This window comes from Astyanax mexicanus, chromosome 12 (assembly GCF_023375975.1).
Source record: "Astyanax mexicanus isolate ESR-SI-001 chromosome 12, AstMex3_surface, whole genome shotgun sequence".
NCBI lineage: Eukaryota > Metazoa > Chordata > Actinopteri > Characiformes > Acestrorhamphidae > Astyanax > Astyanax mexicanus.
In genome coordinates this window covers 21,362,696-21,383,425 of record NC_064419.1, presented here as the reverse complement: position 1 = coordinate 21,383,425, position 20,730 = coordinate 21,362,696, and the positions used below count along the sequence as shown (strand labels likewise).

The 20,730-nt window shown below is 37.3% G+C and overlaps 2 protein-coding genes across 4 annotated transcripts in view; one reads left to right on the top strand and one right to left on the bottom strand.

Moving 5' to 3' along the window:
- The window catches only part of agtpbp1 (ATP/GTP binding carboxypeptidase 1), a 45,606-nt gene extending 41,047 nt beyond the window's left edge, over positions 1 to 4,559 (top strand). For all 3 annotated transcript variants that reach the window (XM_022670624.2, XM_022670623.2, XM_022670625.2), the window contains one exon: positions 1,126 to 4,559. In XM_022670624.2, coding sequence (XP_022526345.1) covers positions 1,126 to 1,282 — 157 coding nt within the window. In that variant the 3' untranslated portion in view covers positions 1,283 to 4,559. The remainder of the gene's footprint in view (positions 1 to 1,125) is intronic.
- Positions 4,560 to 17,047: 12,488 nt separating this feature from the next.
- Positions 17,048 to 20,730, bottom strand: part of ntrk2a (neurotrophic tyrosine kinase, receptor, type 2a) — a 77,888-nt gene continuing 74,205 nt past the window's right edge. The window contains exon 17 of the mRNA XM_007237422.4: positions 17,048 to 20,247. Within this exon, the coding sequence (XP_007237484.2) occupies positions 20,062 to 20,247 (186 nt within the window). The 3' untranslated portion in view covers positions 17,048 to 20,061. The remainder of the gene's footprint in view (positions 20,248 to 20,730) is intronic.

Genomic DNA, 20,730 nt, shown 5'->3' with positions numbered 1-20,730 from the left:
CTCGCTGGGATCCAGTTTCTCACCCCCTCACACCATTAAAACCATTAAAAAGCCACTGAAACCAGCCAAACCACCAGACCACGGAGAACACACAAAAACATTAAACCATTTAACTGCTTAACAAGAGGGCCATAAAACCATCATCACATTATTGTATTAGAGAGACAGAGAGAAAGACTAAGAGAGAGAGAGACAGAGAGAGATAGGTGGACAACAAGAGAAATAGATCCTCAATTCGATTTTATTTCCGATTTTAGGGTAATTTTTGATTTTTGTTTTTCTTTTTTTTTACAGCAGAGAGGCCGATGCCAGTTTTAGATTAGTTAGTCTTTGATTTGATTAATCAAATTTACAATATCTTATTTCAAAAGGTGGGCTTGATATAAGTGATGCAAAGTGATAAAAGTGATCTGTAATACACCACATTAGGCACTAATGGTCAAATATAAATAATTTAATTAAGATATATATATGTAATGCCATCTAGTGGCTTTTTTTGGTAGCAGCAGTGTGCACTATTAAAACAGCAATAATAACAAAATAAATAATAAAAAAAATACAGGAATAGTCATGTACAAAATAATAGAAAAATTAGAGCTTTAACAAACTGAACCCTATCCTACTATAACAGTTAAACATGAAAAATAAGACTTTAAGACTTTTTTCGTTCCCTGAGAATCACAAGTTTTTTCTTTAACAAATATATATTATTAACTTTATGTGAGAGAAAGATGCTCCTTAAGGTACCAAAACTATTAACATATTTGAGGCTAGACAAAACAACTGTTATTTTAATATTTTCAAGTTTTTTTTTTAAGAAGATGAGAATGTCCACATCCTCTGGAGAAAGGGCTGCTCTTTGAGCAGTCATAATGACCCCGGCGTCGGCTACAGTGTGCTGCGCCATTTGCGTAGAGTGCTGCGCCATTTCCTCTTTTTGACTTCGAGGCTCGAGACCATGACAAAATTTCGATCGATTTCGATTAAATTTCTAAATTGTGACACCCCTAAATAATACAGTATATAGTTTCTGTCCTATGACTTGTGGCCTAGGTCTTAGGCTCCTAACAGGTGGTTAACTCTTACTGATGTACATGTGCTGCATGTGTTTTTTGTGTCCTGCAGCCCCACCACATACGTGATGGAGGAAGACGAGCCTGCGTTTCTGGAGGAAGTGGACTACAGTGCAGAGAGCGAAGAAGAAAATGAGCTTGGTCTGGATCCAGCCCACCTGGACCCCAACTCTGACCCAGAGCTGAACCACCAAGACTCTCTGACCTGAGACACGCTCACCAAATCCAGCTTAGGTACACACCCCTGCCTACACCATAGCCAACCTTTCTGTAGGTGACCAACAGAAACTACGGTATAGTACTATGGTCTACAGTCCTGTCTTAATCTGCATAGCCTCATTTTAAACACACACATGCACGCCTGGGTCCTGCTGCATAGAAACCTGATACACTTGCTCTTAAACCAAAACCAAACTAGGTACCTGCAACTATACATGTAGCTTTAACAGGATATATTAAAGGTAAAAACGCAGGAACGTAGTGTTTCATCACCTAAAGTACTCCACTGCTCATGCAACTCATGCTAAACCACGTATCGCTTAAGGGATTTCTCAGCCAAAAGCTTTCGGATAAAAGTGTAAACTAACTATATCTACTAATAAACTAAATGTTTAAACTGCAAAACACTCGAAAGGAAAAATCTGAAATTTACACAGTTTTTCTGCCGTTATTTTAAATATAGCTGATTAGAAAAGAGACGTCTAAAGCTGCTGTACTGGAAGCTGCTGTACTGGAGCTATGAAGGTAATGTGGATAATTCCCAGTTTAAACTACTGAGCATTACAAACAGAATTCTTTACATTTATTATTTTTTAACTAATGTTTTTTTCAAAGGAATGTCAATTTCTTTGGATACACTAAATTTTTAGTAAGCAAAATAATGAAAAAAAATGCCATAAAATCACTTTTAGTGTTGGTTCAAATAAGTAAAAAGGCTGAATAATACCATAATATGACTAAATACATTTTAAGTTTAATTTGTCTACAAGAAAGAGAAAAATAAATATTCAGTAAATATTTTTTTATTCTGTTTTTTGCAAGACAAAAAATGCATTTAGTCTATTTTATTTATTCATTTTTGAAATAAGTGTCAAAATGATCCTATTCAGGATTTGCTGATTCATTTGTTTGGTTTTGGATTCCTGTAAAACAATTTAATTCAGCGGATCCTTAAATAATTTGTATCTTAGGAGACTGTAAAGTAAGGAGTCTTACCCAGGGACTCATATTGGTGTAGAGTGGTGGACTTTTGTGGGGAAAGCAGTGTTGTTATCTATATTCACAATATTTATCATTGCATTTCACTAATATCTATTACACCTATACCTATAGCATCAATTTCCTTGCAGATAAACCTATTGAGTCATGCTATGTGTTAGTCTAAATCAGTTGGTTTAGTGAAGAATGTAACTATACTGTCTTCCCCCTGGCAGACTCTATCCAATAAAAGTCCTTGAGCAAAACTCTTAATGCCACATTCTAACCTTACCCATCTAACATAATTCATGATTTAATATGTTACAAGAAGTTACAATGATAGTCATTTTATTTTAAAGGAAAATACAGGTTAAAGATTAGAGAAATAATTGAACAGATTATTACAGTATATCCTTTATGATCTGATAACATTGATAGACATAGTTTTATGTCATCTGTGGCATTGCTTTACACAAATTCAATGTCAAGACAATGTTTAATGCATGTAAATTTAACGTAAAATAGTGACGACAGCTGACATTGATATATATATATATTTTTTGCTGTTAATAAACAAAATCCAGTATCGTCACAATCCAGTTACTTCATATGCTAACATTAATAGCATTAGTAGGCGTTGTTGACATTTTCTATTATTTAAGTTATAGTGTTCAACAATAACAGTTTACATCTGTCTGATGTTGGCACATTAGACAACATTTGCCATTAAACAATTTTTCTTTTTGAACTACAAATTTAATGTAAAATTTGTAAAATTTAATGTAAAATGTATTTTATGTCTTCTACGCTTGTTTACAAAATACATACAGTTTGACAAACATACTATTAAACATACAATTAAACATAATGTTTAGTAGTGCATCTTAAAGTATTATTGTATTATTATAACAATAAATGTATTATTGTGTATAACTGTACAATTGGTAATAAGATAAGGGATTCAAATGAATGGACTTAAAGCATGTCTGTGATGAGTTTTGCGTTCAGATTGTTATCTACATTACCTACATTAGTCTCATAGCTCCAGTGTGAAAGTAAAGATGCAAACCTTAGATATCAAATACAGTTTTGTGCAAACATTTTAGGCTCCTGTGAAAATTAGACTGGGCAAGATCTATTAATTTTATTAGTAAAGTGTTAGTATAATTTAAAAATAAATGCAGCATTCATACAAATAACTTTTGCTTAATGATGTTAAGTCATTTTAGTGAGCTGAGGCACTGACTGGGGCACCAACTTTGTTCCTTAGATCAAATTAACAAGATCTCAACTACTTTATCTAAAAGAAATTTCTATCTAATGCAATCGGAAAATTTTCAAAAAATAAACCTAATCCTTCGTATTGATGAGATTTTAGGTCATTTTAAGTGTCAAAACGTCACTGTGCTGTACTGCATGTCTTAGCTGATTAACTGTGTTTGGGTACAGATGGAGAAAAACTGTGTAAACGGGATTTTAGGCTGAACCAATGCTTTAAACACCAAAACAGTCTTGAGTATTGCTCACAGTCCTTAAAGCGAAATCAATGGTGCTACATGTGGACGCTTCACGTTCCTGGATGTTCACTTTAACCACAGCGAAGCTGCCTTTCCTTTCAACCGGTGTGACGTGTTTTCCGCACAACAAGCAAGCACTATCATTGTATCACTTAGTGTTGAAACATCTCACAGTGACGCATGAAACAGGGTAAGATCCACAGAAAGGTCTGGAAACGTGTGAAAATTGTGTACTGTACTGTATACTGTACAGTGATGTTTCACAGTGCAGTCAGTGCAGTTTGAGGAATGTGAATGTCACTCTTCTTATCTTTATATCACCTGTGTGCGTTTGGTGTAGTAGGTAAAGATCCCGGGGCCGGCGTCGCTGGGCCGAGTGCCTGTGTAACGATGGCACTGTATGGGTGTATTTGCACTGTTTTTTGCTTTTATAAAACCATTGACACTTGAATTGGGAAGCGCTCCCGCATTTTAATTTACATGTAGAGTCGTTTTTGTTGCGTTTGTTTAATTACTGCATGACTGAACTTTGCCTTTCTAATTTATTTGAATTGTTTTATGGATTGTTCCTGAGAGGCTACATATGGTAGCACAGTTTGTCAGTGTGTGTGTGTGTGTTTTTGTGTGTGCGTGCGCGTGTGTGTTTAAAGCTGTATGTGTTCATTGTTGGGTTATGTGGGTATATATGTGTATGAGAGATAAACATACCAAAACTGATTTGGTCTTGATTGAATGTATAAAACGAAATGGCTGTAATAAACACTTAAATTGATCTGTCTGCTTGTTGTCTGCGTTGTTTTTTGGGGAGCAGTATTAGTAAGGTGCATCCTAAAGGCTGGAATTTAAATTGTTAAATAGATGTGTAATAAATGAGTTAAAACCACCTGCCTGCACTAAAAACTGTATAAAACATGGTCACTGGGGGTTCATTTCCTACCATTCAGTAAAAATGAGTGGTGTCAATCGATTCAATTTTTTTATCAGATTACTCACATCACACACCACATGTTAGTGGTCCAGTGGGCTAAGCACTATGCCACTATGATTGGGAGATTGCTGGTTCAAATCTTGTTTATAGCATTCATGTAGCTTGCCATCAGTTGCCGGAGCCCTGAGAGAGCACAATTGGCCTTGCTCTCTCTGGGTGGGAAGATGGCGCTCTCTCCCGACATCACAACAAAGGGTAATGTCAATCAGAAAACTTTCTTTACTTTATTGTAAACATCTCAGCTTGGTTGTAAGGATTTCTGAATTTCTGAAGCTTAATTTGCTGAATATAAAATAAAAAGTGTTTGGTATTGCACACATGCTCACAATGAGGGGATGACCATTTAAATGACCTTGGGGAAAATGTGTAACGGCCAGTATTCAGTAATGTGTACAATGTTCCTTTAAAAGACTTTTACGCTAATTGCGTGGGCATGTGTTTAGCTACGCTGAGAGCATAGAGAACCAGTTTGTGTGTTGGTGCTACATTAGTTCATGTATGAACTAATAAATAAGCAAGTGGAATACCGCAAGTGGAATACCCAGAGTGAGTCTGAGTGCTGCTATCTGCTTCATGTGCTTCATGTTTCACCTGCCCCAAAGTTCACTATCTTGGTCAGAGCTGGAAATTTGAATCGAGGTCAGCTCCAAAGTGTTACAACTGGACACCGCACTCCGGGGGATGTCTCCTGTCATTGTGTTTAAAAAGAATCATTATTTTTAATGAATCAATTATTTAACCAAAAAGAAAAAAAAAATCTGCATGTTGGGCGGGGCAGATTACAGCGGAAGTTGGGGTCAAACTTGGTGGCGTAATAAATTTGCATGAAAAAAATAAAAACGTGCTGATTCCAAATTCATCATGTACGTTAGTATTGACAGCCCTAGTAAAAATTAAACCAAAAATGTTTTCATGTTATCAAATTTGGCAATTGTTGGCAGAAAATGTCCACCATGTTTTCAAATTTGGCAAATCTTGGCAGACACGGAGTTGGCAGGCCAAGAAAACCTTGCTGTGTGAGGGAGCATTATTCTGCTGAAAAATGACAGTTGCCATAAAAGACAACACATGTCCGTAAACTATTACTGTTCACACCAGCAGTTGGGGCAGTGTGTTCCTCCACAGCAAGGGCAGGATTGAAGCGCCATACTCAAACGCAACCATTACTAGACCCCAAAGAGAAGCTGGATTTTTTTTTTTTGCTGAAAACTATAACGCTCCTGTCTGTAGCTGTCTAGGAAAGCTGTCTTGTTAACAACACCTTTGCATGAAGACAAATAAGGGCAATGATGGCTGGCTGACGGGCAATTTAACGGAATGACCATCCTGCTTCTCTTGCTCTAAAAAGAGGGACAGATTCGCTCACATTACACACAGATACAGGTCACTTTCATTTGACAATGTGAACTGTCAATATAGCCCAATCTGATCTGAGCAAAAAAAACAGATTTGAGCAATGTGGCTTGCAATGTGAACATAGCTATAGAAGCATGTCTAGCAGTCAGCGATCTCTCTCCAAGAGGTACACTACCCAAATGTAGCATCAGGGGAAGCAATTTTTACGTGCACATTACAGAGTATTACTTTTTTTGGCACTGGGTATATAAATGGAAGGAGTTTTGTACTTTGCCGTTCCAGCACGGCTTCAGTTCTGACTGATGAGATCGTGAGCTAAAGGTTTTGGGGAGCCGAAGTGAGAGAGTGCAGGAATGAGGCTGGTGTGTCGGAGCAATGATGGAATGTTAATCCCCAGTCAGAATGCTAAATGAAAGCTCCATTCTTCTCTACTCCATCACTTCCTCTCCCTCTTTCCCCCCATCCCTCCGTTCTTTACAGCACAAGAACAAAAACCTCCAACCCAGCTGGCCCTCAAGGACAGCTGCATTCACATCAGACCCCTAATTAACCACTCACTCTATCGCACACACACACACACACATGCATACAGACAAATGAGGTACATACAAATGAAGTGATGATGTGAAGGTGGAGATTGAGCCATTCTTTTAATTATGGTCTGGGAATAAAATTCACAGGTTAGAGAAATCTTCCCAAAAATAGTGATGATACATTGTTTGTATTGTACATTTTTGAAAAAAATATATATATATTATTTTTTTTAATTGTTTTAACTGGTCCCACCTCCACACACTTCGTATCAGCTTTTAGCTTTGGTTGCGCATTCGCTGTAGCATTGTTTCATTAATCTTCTGCAATATCGCAAGCTTAAATTTAGTCCATTGTTGCATACATTTTTCACCAAGACCTTGCAGCAACATTGATGATGGTAGAGTCTGACCACTGCATAAAGCCTTCTCCAGCACGTCTCAAAGATTCTCAATGAGGTTAAGGTCTGGACTCTGTGGTGAACAATCCATGTGTAAAAATAATGTTCACATGCTCCCTGAATCACTCTTTCACAATTTCAGCCCCATGAATCCTGACATTGTCATCTTGGAATATGTCCGTACCATCAGGGAGGGAAAAAACATTGATGGAATAACCTGGTCTATATTCAGTATATACAGGGAGTCAGCTGACCTCATTCTTTCAGCACATACTGTTGCTGAAACTAGACCTGACCAACTGAAGCAACCACACATCATTTTCTAAGTTATATCCAGCTGGTGTTTTTTTTTTTTTCTTTTGGCCAGGCAGCGTAAAACTGTTGAGACAAACTCAGTAAATGCATCCAGAATATCTGCTTGAAAGATAAAGATATATAATCACCATCCACTGTATTACAAACTTCTGCTTCTACTTCCATTTATTGGACACTTTATGAGCTCCAGCTACTTTCTTGACCACTATATAGGTGTACAGTTACACACTGTAGCCCATCTGCTGTCATGTACAATTTGTCACCCACCCTCTGCCCTATTTAAAATCATTGATCGGTGTCTGACCACAGGGCCACAGTTAACCAGATATTATTTGGGGGTGGACTGTTCTCAACACAAAAAACATTTTGGAAACCACCTGAAGATTTATGGACATCCTTGGTCAGAACATGGTCAGACTGGACTAAATCCATTAAAGCATGGAGAGCGTTAATCTGGCCTAGTGACTCAAGTCAGAATCTAAAAAAAAATCTATTGCCTTTTGAGCAGAATTTAGAGTTTTATAGTCATAATTTAAGAAAAAGGTGGAGAGTTATGGTCTGAATCCAAAAAGGTATAATACAAAGGATTGAGCACAATCTGGTGATTTTTATTATGTTTAGAATCCAAAAAATGCTGGCAATTTCTGGCTAAAATACAAGAACAATGTGAAGACATATGGTAAGAATTGAAGATGATTCTAAACAAAAAAAAATCTACAGATTTATGGATTGATAAAAAAAAAGCCTAAAGGTAGGCCCATTCACCTTATTCTGCCACGGCCACCTTCAAGAGCACCAGGAGTGGCATGAAGTTATCCACAAGCAGTGTGTAAGACTGGTGGAGGAGAACATACCAAGATAAAAAAACAGGGTTATTCCCTGGAGCACAATTCTGAGTGCCTGAGCGTGCTTGCTTCACTCGCTGCACAGTGGGCTTGCTGGTGTTGTGCCGATTTCAACACACCCGCCACGAAAAACACCCTCTCTCGGGAGCATGTCTTCTTGATAAAAGCACAGACAATCCTCCTTAACTTACAGAGGAATACGCGCCAAAAGTCACGGTTACATACATAGCAACATAGAGCACGCTCCTGAGAGGGAGTGCTATTCTTGACAGCGGTGCTGAATTCGGCACAACACCGTCATGTTTGTTTACAGATATGTCACATCACTGACGTCATATTGTTCCACCCTCGGGCAAGGATTGCACTCACACCGTGCTCGAGTCCTAGTGAACCGTGCACTGGGCCACCTCTTCAAGTGGGCCAGGGCACGGTTCAGCATACTGTTCCCGGGCACGGTTCAGAGCGATCACACTAGTCAATCGAGCACGGCACGGATTGCTCAGTGCGAGTACACCTTCAGTTAAATGGAACTTCTGCAGTTAAATGGAACTACTCATTCTGTAAGTTTAATTTCACTGTTGGTCTAATCTATGTCAATATTCCTCAAATTTATAGTCAGAAACCACATTAAGCATTAAAAAGAGTTGTGGACGTCTATGGTGAGAAACCACAAATAATTGACAATTATGGTCAAAATACAAGACAGTTTCCATGTTAGTTTCCAAGAATTATCATTGCATTAAATCAGATCTGCAATGATAAATCTGCCATTCAGCAAGCCTGGATATTGTCTAGCGGACACAGTTGTACAGTATTGTCCTACTAGTTGACTTAGGTCTTACTTTTACACACAAAGGACAAAAGGAAACAACGAGACAATCTTATTTTGAAGTGGGGAAATCAAAGTAAGCTGGAGTCTGACCCTCTGGAAGCCAAACTGGACTGGCCCGCTTCACACACGCATACGCAAAAACACACACATCACTGTAGTCTTTATGGATGAGTGAATTATTTAGTTGTCCAAGAAAGAGTGTTATTGACTGATTATCTGTATATTATGAATTATTAATATGCACACATGCTGGGCGGGGAGGGGGGGGGGGTGAAATGTGTGTGTGTGGTGGGCGTTCGGCCTTGAGGAATGGAGGGTTGAAGAGATGAATGCTGAGTAGAGGCAGGAGGATTTGTAGAGGTCATCTACAGGAAATGAAAGCTGGTGCCATGGCCTGTGGATAAAAGGACAGGCTGTATCCTTAACAGTAGTTGCCATATTGACCACGGACACTGGATAGTCCTATAGAAAGAAAGGCCTACGCAGCTTTTTGATATTACCGAGAAGCTCCGGGCCTCCGGCTATAGGATATCATCACTCAAAACATGGTCACTGCCGCAGAAATGATTATCTGACATAAGCTGATGATTGGGGGGATATCACATATGACTTCTTCCTGAACAGCAAAAAAATAATGTGAAGCTATAGAAAATTACACCAGGCTGCAGGATGCACATTTACATTTAAAATTGGGTGTAACTCACATGTACCTCATTTTGGTGGATTTGTGCACACCCTGATAGATTTTGTACTTATTTGAACTGGTTTGATGCTGATCCTGCATTTAACTTTGAATATTTGAATATTATTATTATACCAAAAGGATCCAAAAATACTGAATAAAATAACAAAAAAATCAGACAGTAGCTCCAGCAAAAGTAGGATAAGGTTTAAAAGAAATAAAAAAGGATGTTTTAAGAAGAATAAAGTTAATGTTTTGGAACGGCCAAGTGAAAATATTGACCTTAATCAAACTGAAATGTTGTGGACAGACCTAAGGTGAGCCGTTAATGTGAGGAAACCCACCAAGATCCCAGAGTTAAAGCTGTTCTTTATGGAGGAATGGGATGAAATTTCTCCAAGCCTGTGTTTTCAGGACTGATTAACAAGTACCAGAAATGTTTAGTACGGTGGCCGAGAAAGCCCAACGCAGTGCAAATTGAAAAGCGCTGCAAAAGCACAAAACACATCCATCAAAATTACAACACAGGCGCAGCAACTAGAAAAACGCGCTGCAACTAGAAAAACGCGCTGCAAATAGAAAAACGCGCTGCAAATAGAACCACAACACAACGGAATTTTCCCGGGGGACCTTAAAAGATGCTGTACCAGCTAAGCTGCGTCTTCAGTAACGTCTCGGACCTCACTATGTGTACAAAGGACAATAAGTGGCAAACAAGGCGTTTTGTGAAGCAGAACTTTTAATAAACATAACTTACTTTTCAGAAGCTTGTTTGCCACTTATTGTCCTTTGTATACAGCTGGTACAGCATCTTTTAAGGTCCCCCGGGAAAATTCCGTTGTGTTGTGACTCACTTCCGTTGTGTTGTGGTTCTATTTGCAGCGCGTTTTTCTAGTTGCAGCGCGTTTTTCTATTTGCTGCGCCTGTGTTGTAATTTTGATGGATGTGTTTTGTGCTTTTGCAGCGCTTTTCAATTTGCACTGCGCTGGGCTTTCTCGGCCACCGTAGTTTAATTGCAGTTATTGCTGCAAAGGGGGGTCACCAGATACTGAAAGCATACGTTCAAATACTTTTGCCACTCACAAATATGTAATATTGGATGATTTTTCTAAATAAATAAATGACCATGTGTAATTTTTTGTCTAATTTGTTTATCTGGATTTTTACTACCTACTTTTAGGACTTGTGTGAAAATCTGATTATATTTTAGGTCATATTTATACAGAAATATAGAACATTCTAAATCGTTCACAAACTTTCAAGCAACATTGTATATGGCCACATTTACAAAGACGTTTGTGGGGTTTTTTTTACATCTTGTTGGTGATTTTATTAGTTAGCTAATAACAACCTGCAATTGTTACTATTGCTACTATTGTTAGTATTGCTAATAAGCTCTAGGTTTTTAACAGTTTCACACTGTTAAATGCGAGTTTCTGGTGGCGTTTACGTGCCATAAACCTCCTACTCAATTTAGTTTTTTGCTAAGCTACTTCAGGACTAATTTCACTGAAGTGCCAATATTTTAATTTTCGTGTCATTTGGATTATGTTCCCACCTCTGCCTTCATTCATCACATTCTCATACAAGTCGATGGAGTTCATCAGCTCGAGCCGGCTGCCAGTGTCTACTCGCCCCGTACACGCTGAACAGCAGTGAATGTGGTCAGTCTGATGAATAGATGCTACATGCTAATAGCGCTAATGCCCTCTAGGTGTTTTTTTTCCCATACAGGAAAGCCCAGGAGTTTCAGCATTCAGTCTTTATTTACAGCTTCACAGCATTACCACTGACCACAACCTCCTCACTGCCCACAGAACAGCCTCCTGCTCCACGGCTGCCTCTCAGCTCAAACGCAGAGGAAGCCATACAGGATTTATCAGCGCTAAGAGCAGCTCCCTGCTGAAATTTTGATGAGACGCTCTCTTTTTTCAGCGGGGAGAAACGGCTTTTTATGGTCTCCTCAGCTTCCTTCCAGCTCTTTCATCCTCACCCACAAACACACTGACCTTGTTCGCTTTCTGCGGGCGTCACACACATTTTGTTTTACGGTCTAATAGCTCTCCAGAAGGCCTTGAATCACACTCCTCGGTTATTAGCATTTTGATGAGTGCTAGCTGCTAATATGCTGCTACTGCAATCTAATTAGCAGGTTTGAAAACTGTGTGAGTGGAGTAGCATTGTTGCTTTAGAGCCACAGGCACATATGTCTGTTTCTCCCCCTCTACACACACACACACACACACACACACACACGCTTACAAGCTCCACAGAGAATTGTGCTCTGCATAGAGTGAAAACAGCAGGAATTGCTTCGAGGGCCACTGGCTGTGTTTTTAAAAGCATTTAGCCCTTTAGGCAATTACTTAGGGCTTAATGTACAGTGTCAAAACAACCGTATTGATCCACTGATTGATCAGGACACTCATTCTGTTCTTTTTTCTGCTGTGTGAGTTTCTCTCCTACATATCTCCATTTAAAATGATTTATTGTTTTGCAGTAGTATTATACAGTATACTGCATATTGTTTCCCTAGTAGCCTATTACAATTATTATCTATTACTAAGTACCAGAAATTTAGTTGTTTCAGGGCTAACACAGCAGCACAAAACTCTAATGCTTATTTTACCATATTCTGTCACTTATTTACCGTATTTATTGCACTATAAGGGTAACTTTAATTCCTTTAGTTTTCTCAAAAATCCTCAGTGTGCCTTATAATCTGGTGCACCTTATGTATGAATTATACCAGTCAGGTTGTAAAAAGCAGTAAAGCTGCTCCACTGAAGTACAGCGTTATACAATTTGCAGAGTTTTCAGTACTGAGACCTGAGCAATATTAGCATTAGCTGCTAATGTTAAATAACAAAGCTTTTATTGTAAAGGTTATAATAATATTTAAACATTAATTATACATTTATTTTCACCAACCAGTCAGCTCAGTAGCAGCAATGCTAACTTCTTTACTGCCTAAAACACGTTTACTGTAGAAAAACTGAAATATATAAGTAGGCTTCTCTTGCTTTTTAAGCACAATACCCCATTCCACTTTGAAAATGAAAGGAATATAACAGAAAGTGGATAGTTACTGTTTTTATCTGAGATCCACAGTAATTATTACACATATTAACTGTTGTACTTCAGATTGCCTCACTAAATCCGATCACAGAAAACACATTCTGTTTACCTTGTATTTAATGTGAGTAAAATCTGCCTCTCTCCACCATCACTGCCCTCATGTTAGTTAGTTTAGCTGTTAGTTACACCACCCTGTCAGACAGTTAAGATGGGGCGATATTAACAGTGATATGCTCTATTCCAGAATACCTAAATGGAAATGCTGGACAATACATGTTAGCGTAACATGTTAGCTAACAATATTCACAGACAACGGTGATAATCAGAAGGAGGCTGTAGAGGGATGAGAGAACTTGGGCAGCTTCTGCTTGTCGTAGGATTATCTACTCATCTGATATCTGGAGTCAGGAAGGAGATAACACACAGTTAAAGGGTAAAGACTAATCGTGAACATGTTAGTGAGGTAGTTGTCGTATTTATTGGATGTTAGATTAAGAGGTGGGGCTTTAGGTATGTTCCTGCTCACAAAATCTCAACACATATGGTTGAAAAACTGGATTTTTGAGTTTAATGCTTAATATAAGGTACACTGTTAAAATGTCCTTGTAAAATTACAGTAAAGTTTCCAGCCCTTCACTGTATTTTTTACAGTTTTTGCACAGTATTCTGTTCTGATAACTGCTCTGAGGTTGTGATTATGTTGTCATTTTGTTTAATAAATAACGTATTTTAACATATTTAATGCTTTTTCGGTTTAATCAGTTCAGCCCAATTTTAGGAATATATATATATATATATTTTTTCTTAGCAGCAAAAAAAGATTTAAATTGTATTTTTTTTAATTCAAAATATGGTATGTAGACACTAAAAATGGCCGCAAACAGCTAGAAACCCAATGCCAATATTTTAAAACTGTATATATTAATTATTATTATTATTGTTATATTTAATCGTTTATTAAAACAACAGTAACAAATTCGCTGTAGTTCATTGTTTTTTTATATAAAACATACCAAAAAATAGAATACAGTACATAAACTGTAACAATAACAGTAAAGAGCTGAACACCCTGCTACCAGTATTTTCCTGTATTTAGTCAAATTCACAGTATTTTAGTGCTTTTAATAAAACAGTAAGAAAGTGTAATTCAGAATACAGTACAGAAACACTAACGAGCTGAAAACCCAGCTGCCAGTATTTTACTGTAATTGTACAAGGATTTTTACAGGGCTCATTAGAAAGGGCATGCTTTGTTCCACTCTGTAGTTTGGCTTTGTCATGAATTTTTAAAATTGGAGTTTTTAACTCACTTTCTAGAGTAGTTTTATTCATGACATCATCAGTGATTATTCAAAAACTGTCAAATTTTAAAAAATAATTGTGTGACTCTGCAATGTGCCCCGATTTGATCATACATGGGGCTGAGGATGGCTTTGAGAAAATACGGTTCTTTATCGTAAAATGTTTCACTTGCGCCATATGCCGTCACAATATGGGAATATTGTAAATAGGGCGTTACTATTTACTGTATTACCGTATTTTAAGAAAAACAGTATTGAACTGTTGCAATTTGGCAGAATTTGTACTAGTATTTTTTTTACAGTGTAGCATGACAGTCATTTATGAGACATTCCCCTCTATCACAAGCTCAATGTGGAATAGTTTTTTGTGTTTTTTTGCACTAAATAATTACAGTGTTAAAAAGAGATGATTTACAGACATAAGCTGAGTGTCTCCAAATGAATGTTAACAACAAAAAAATCATCGTAAATAATTGAGAGAGCATCACGGTCAGCACTCTCTTTACTGGTCAGTTTTGCAATGTGGTATACATTTACCCAATACAACACAGAACATTGATTTTAAACCCTCTTTTATTTATTTTATAAATGTTACTACTATGGAAGTTTTCCAAAATTGTATCTAAACAATCTCAATATATCCTGTTGATTACAGTATTGAAATATATTTCGATATATTGAATCGTAAGCCCTGTATAGTTCTTGCCATATACACAGCCCTACTGTAAAGATGATCTTAACACTAATAAAAAAGAATCCTACTGGGAAATTGGGTCCAGACCACAAGACCCAGGGTGTCTCCTAAGGCAGCATAAAGACACTTGTACTCAGGGGTCTCATGAATCCACCACCTGCTAATAAGATGGGACATTCTGTTTTTTTAAGGTCATTATATAGCTGGAAATATGGAGAATTTTAAAATTAGCTCATTTTTTTGGCTTCGCTCTTGTAGAACAAGTTGGTGATGTCAATAAAAAAGAGTAGTTGGTTACTTCTTTTACTGTCTTTCATCATAGATCATCTGTTCTGACATGCTTTCAGCCAGCAGTCAATAGCACATAAAGAACTGAGCTGTAAATCAAGCTCAGTTACGTGGCCTTAAGTCAATAGGCTCTGACCATGTCGTTTAGGCCTGTGGTACGAGTAGTATTGACAGCTCTATAAATACAGTTTACTGTAGCTCACCCAATATATACATACACACACACACACACACACACAAATGAATATGGTAAGACATGACACTTTTATTAAATACAATGTATCACGCGCGCCTCAAAGTCATTGAGGGCGTTTGATCATATGGATACACGTATTGTAACACTAATGCCATCGTTTTTGTGTGAATGGGCTTTTTGCTTTAGAACATGGAACCGCGTATAATATAAAGAGACCTGCTAAAATAAGAGACGTTTGCTCTCTCCGCGTTCTTTACCATTGTTCTGTCCTTTGTTGAATAATTGCAGTCATTGCTTTTTATTATCCACATGGATTCTGCTGCTTCACCAACACTGACAATAAAGATGCGGTGTTCAGAAGATACAAAGATACGTGTCCTCAGGGTTGGACAGTAACAGACCCACAGCTTGCTGCCAGAGGATGGACAGTGGAGTAGCTTATAGACACTTTGAAGAGGATTTTCGAGGAGAGCGGTCTAAAAGTTCCAGTCACAACTGATGATTGTTTGCTTGACTCACAGTTTTCTGTTCCAATATAGAAGTAAAACAAATGAGTTTAACATAAGGCAAGATCACTTCCTTTTCTACTGCATCTTCATTCACTCAATCATCTTCATTTATCATTATTTTATCTTCTTTACCTGCTTTGGTTATCTTTTTACTCTTTTTTAAGCTGGATATTGTAGCTATCATGCAAAAACCTTCTGCAATCTCTAAAATAGGATTTTTTAAAAGAAAAAAAAATCTTCTTTATGTTTAATGGATAAACCAGGGTGAACATACAAGATTTTTGCATGACAGCAACAATATACTCTATTCCAGTATGCCTACAGAAAAATTGCTGCACAAGAAACGCTAATATGGCTAAAACACTATATGAACAAAAATATTGGGACACCTGATCATTTTTTTTAAAGGGAATTTAAAAACCTACAGTTTTTTGACAATAGGGGTTTGATTGCATTCAGCAACAAGAGTGTCATTAAGATCATGATCTTGAACGATCCCCATCACTATTATATTGTCCTATTATATTATAAACACAGGAAAAGCTTAAAAAATCTTAGAAGATGCAATTGGTTAAAGAAGCTGAATGCATCCATTAGAAGGGGTGTCCACAAACATTTGGTCATATAGTGTATCTTAAAGCAGTTTTAGTCAAACTTCTGAACAAAAAAATCAAACACTGAGGAAAAAAATTGGCAAACATTTTGATCAAAACTGGTAATGATTATACAGCTCTTGAAAAAAAATAGACCACTTAAAAATGATGAGTTTCTTTGATTGTACAGAATTGAAAACCTCTACAATATAATCAAGAGGAAGATGGATGATCACAAGCCATCAAACCAAGCTGAACTGCTTGAATTTTTGCACCAGGTATGGCATAAAGTTATCCAAAAGCAGTGTGTAAGACTGATGGAGAAGGACATGCCAAGAACTGCGTAAAACTGTGATTAAAAACCAGGGTTATTCCACCAAATATTGATTTCTGATCTCTTAAAACATTATAAATATGAACTAGTTTTCTTTGCAATATTTGAGGTCTGAAAGCTCTGCATCTTTTTTGTTATTTCAGCCATTTCTCATTTTCTGCAACTAAATGCTCTAAATGACAATATTTTTATTTGGAATTTGCTAGAAATGTTGTCTGTAGTTTATAGAATAAAACAACAATGTTCATTTTACTCAAACATAAACCTATAAATAGCAAAATCAGAGAAACTGATTCAGAAACTGATGTGGTCTCTTCCCCCCCCGATCTGTATCATGTGAATTAAATGAAAGTATACTGTATAGGCCTACTTAGTAGTTAGCATTATACAAATGAGATCATGCTAACACCAGAGTCCACCAGAAGTTATTCCACATTAGCAACATTAGTATTTAGCATTTTTGGGTCAAGTTCACTTCTGGGAACATACATTCATTCTGATATATACATTAAATAATTTACAGACAATAATAAAATAAATAAAAGTGCATCATGTTAAATAAATAAAACACTGAAACAAAAAAGTAGGAACAGACAGAGATTTAACACAATTTAAGTATTCGGGAGCTCTGAAATTTCCAGCTTGGAATCTCTTACCTTCTGCCTGAAAGCTGTTGCTGTTGGACAATCAGTAGTAAGCTAGCATTAGCTAGTAAAAGCTAATAAAAGCTTGTAGAATTTAAAGCATAATTTATTTTGTGAGTAGTCTCTGGCAATTCACTATTTAGCAGCAGCAGCAAAAAAAGCTTTACAATTTCACATCAGATCCAGAGATCTCGCTGATTGGCAAAACAGTAAATGTATAGCATAATGTTACAGTCCACACCTTCAAAACCTTGAATCTGCAGTTTGAAAGTATCATAAATCTGATGCTATCTGTTGTTAGGACCTTTCTTAAGCAAAATAAATTCTGACAAGACAATTCTGTAACATTTTAGAATAAGGGTTCATTAATTAACAGTGTGTACAACAATAATAAACACTGTTAATAGCTTAAGTAATGTCTCAGCTAGTTATTAATTAACAATAGTTAAGAGATTATTAAACATTACAACATTTTAATGCTTATGATTGTTGTAAATACCTTTAACCCCTTAACATGCCAAACCCCTTAACATGGTGATACAAAAACACTTTTTTTGCAGTAAAATAAGTTATTCACATTTTGAAAAATCATCTAACATCTTTTAACATCTTTAAAATCCCCTACAGGACATTTGGAGAAGCTGTCTGTTTTCTCTATACTTCACTTAATAATTTCAGATCAGTAACAGGAATCAAACCCAAATTATGCATGTTTGAAAATAGACGTAAAAATAGACAAACATAACTTAACTAAAGGATTGGAGGACAAGAACTGTTTGATTTGTATTCGGGAAAATATCAATTTTAAAATTAATCCAATTTTATTTATTTTATTCATTATATTTTGACATTAACATTTTTTAAATATATTTTCTATTACAATTACGATTTTCAGTAATGTTTCTTATCAAACATGAAAGCTTTTTATTTAATCCTTGAATAGAAATCCTCAAGATTTAGTGCTGTAATGTAAGGCAGACTATTGACAAAAATCCTGGGCTGTTAGGGGTTATTTAATAATTAACTGAGCTTAAGATTCTGATTATAATGTATTAATGTCTATTTCCAATTAATGCTCTGTTTTGTTCTGTTTTAATGTTCTGTTTTAATGTACCCTTATTGTAAAGTGTTAATAAAAATGTTTAGGGAGATTATGTTGGATTACACCAATCAAAGAGAAAATGTCAAAAATGCAAATGAATGTTTTTATACAACTCTAATGATACAATACTTAATTGCAATTTCTGCTCTGAATTGTACTCACTCAGTCGTGAATGCAGCAACACACCTCCATTTGCAACCATTATAATTATATTTTAGCTGTACCTCTCTCTCTCACTTCCTCTCTTACTTGGAATTCATCCTCTTGCCTAATAATACACTGAGATTTGTCTACAACTAAGCGAGGAAGAAAAAAAAGTGGAAAACTGGAACAGTTGTGTAAATGTGTGCCTTAAAGTCTTGAAGAGTCTTTGTTTTTGCTATGTTTTGTGGTTATAGTTGGAGTTATTAAAAAGTGCACTGCTGGAGGGAGAAGGGAGAGTTTGAGGCGTGTAGGATGATCCAATGATACAATAAATAAAAAGTTATATGGGTTTTTTTCTTTCCATCCTCATTTTCTTCTTTGTGTCCTGTTTTTCTACTCTCCTGCACGTTCTCCATGGGTCTTTGGGGAATAGGTGCTAATAGCTGACATTAGTACTGTAATGAAATATATATTACACCATAACAGCTGCGTAACCCCTGCCTTGAGCAGTACTTCACTGGAGGGAAGGGGAGGGGGGGGCATAGAGAGAGAGAGAGACAGATAAAGAGAGAGAGAGAGAGAGAGAGAAGCAGGCCATAATTTAGCCTACCCCATCATAATCAGCCACTCAGGGTAATTGGGCTGCTGTCCTAAATGCACGCTAACAGTATTGAAACATGGGCATGGCCTCGTCTCAAATGACTCAATATCCCCTCCAGTAGTGCACTATTAGGAAAAGGGCTGCCTTGAAGGCTCCTGGCTCTCCAAACACTTTGCACTGAGCCAATACGCCATATGTAATTTGGTCTGTATAAGTCTCTACTTTGGAATGGCTACTGCTTCCATCATTTTCCTCAACACCAAGGCAAAAGTCTTACTAATAAGTGTATTCGAGATTCCCGATGCTGTTGTTATCAAAGGTTTGTAGTCACGTTGATGTACTGTAGCACTTGGGAAGATTGGGAAAAGGTGGGATGAGATCTTCCATCTTCCGCATCAGACGCAGTCTTGGGAATTGGTGTATGGATTTGTCGTATTTTCATTTCTGTTTTTCCAATTCCAAACGACAATGAAGAGTGCTCTTCGCGAAGTCCGGTAAATGACTATGCTCTTTCTTCTACAGTCAAGAGTGAAGAATATTTACAGGGACACTGAATTCCTCGTGACTGTACAGCAAGTGTCTGAGAATGGATCCGATTGCGCGGAACAAAAAACCTTTCGGAAATGTTATATTTCAGTGTCACGTATCACTTCTTGCTCCTAATACTGATAGATGAGGCTCCTGCTGCCTACCAGGCTACACATTTAGAATGACAGGAGCAGGGCAGGACAGGAGGGAGGGGGAGGGAAACAGGAGAGAAGGAGGAGGAAATTGAGGCAGTTTTGGGATCCACCCACACACACACACACACACACATATATAGAGGCACACTCCCACTCTCTCAGCCCAGGATGTCCAGGTAGACGGGGGAGGCCTTGGCCAGGTTGAGCAGCAGGTTGTGGATCTCTTTGATGTTGAGGCGAGTGTGCGGCTCCCTCTGCCAGCAGCCCAGCATTAGATCGTACACCTCCTTGGGGCAGGTGCGTGGCCGCTGCAGCACACGGCCCTGAGTGATGCACTCAATCACCTGTGGAGGGAGGGGAAATAGAAGTAGAAGCTATTAATCACAGCAAAGGAACAAAATGTGATGAACAGTTATGGGATTTGTGCTGAATGTCCTAACCAAGGCTATGTGTTGTAGCTAAATATCTGATATACTCATAGAAGTAAAAAGTATTTTAAGACATTGCTTATGTACAACATATTCACCATATCAGTCAGGTTTCCATTTACATCCAAATAGTGTAAATAAACATGTTGCTGGAAGGATCAGCAAATCAGTAAGGGTGAGATCAATAAAGCAATGGTTATGATCAATCACAGCCAGAAAAGTTCAGAAGAAACAACAGCATGATTAGGATAAATCCCAGTTAGGGGGAGGGTTAATACTAATTAAGACTAATCCCAGTTTATGGAAGGGTTTAAAACAAACACCAATCTGATTACATCTGGCCACAGTCAGAAGAAGAGTTCAGAAGAAACATGTTAAGAAAATGATTAGGACTAAACC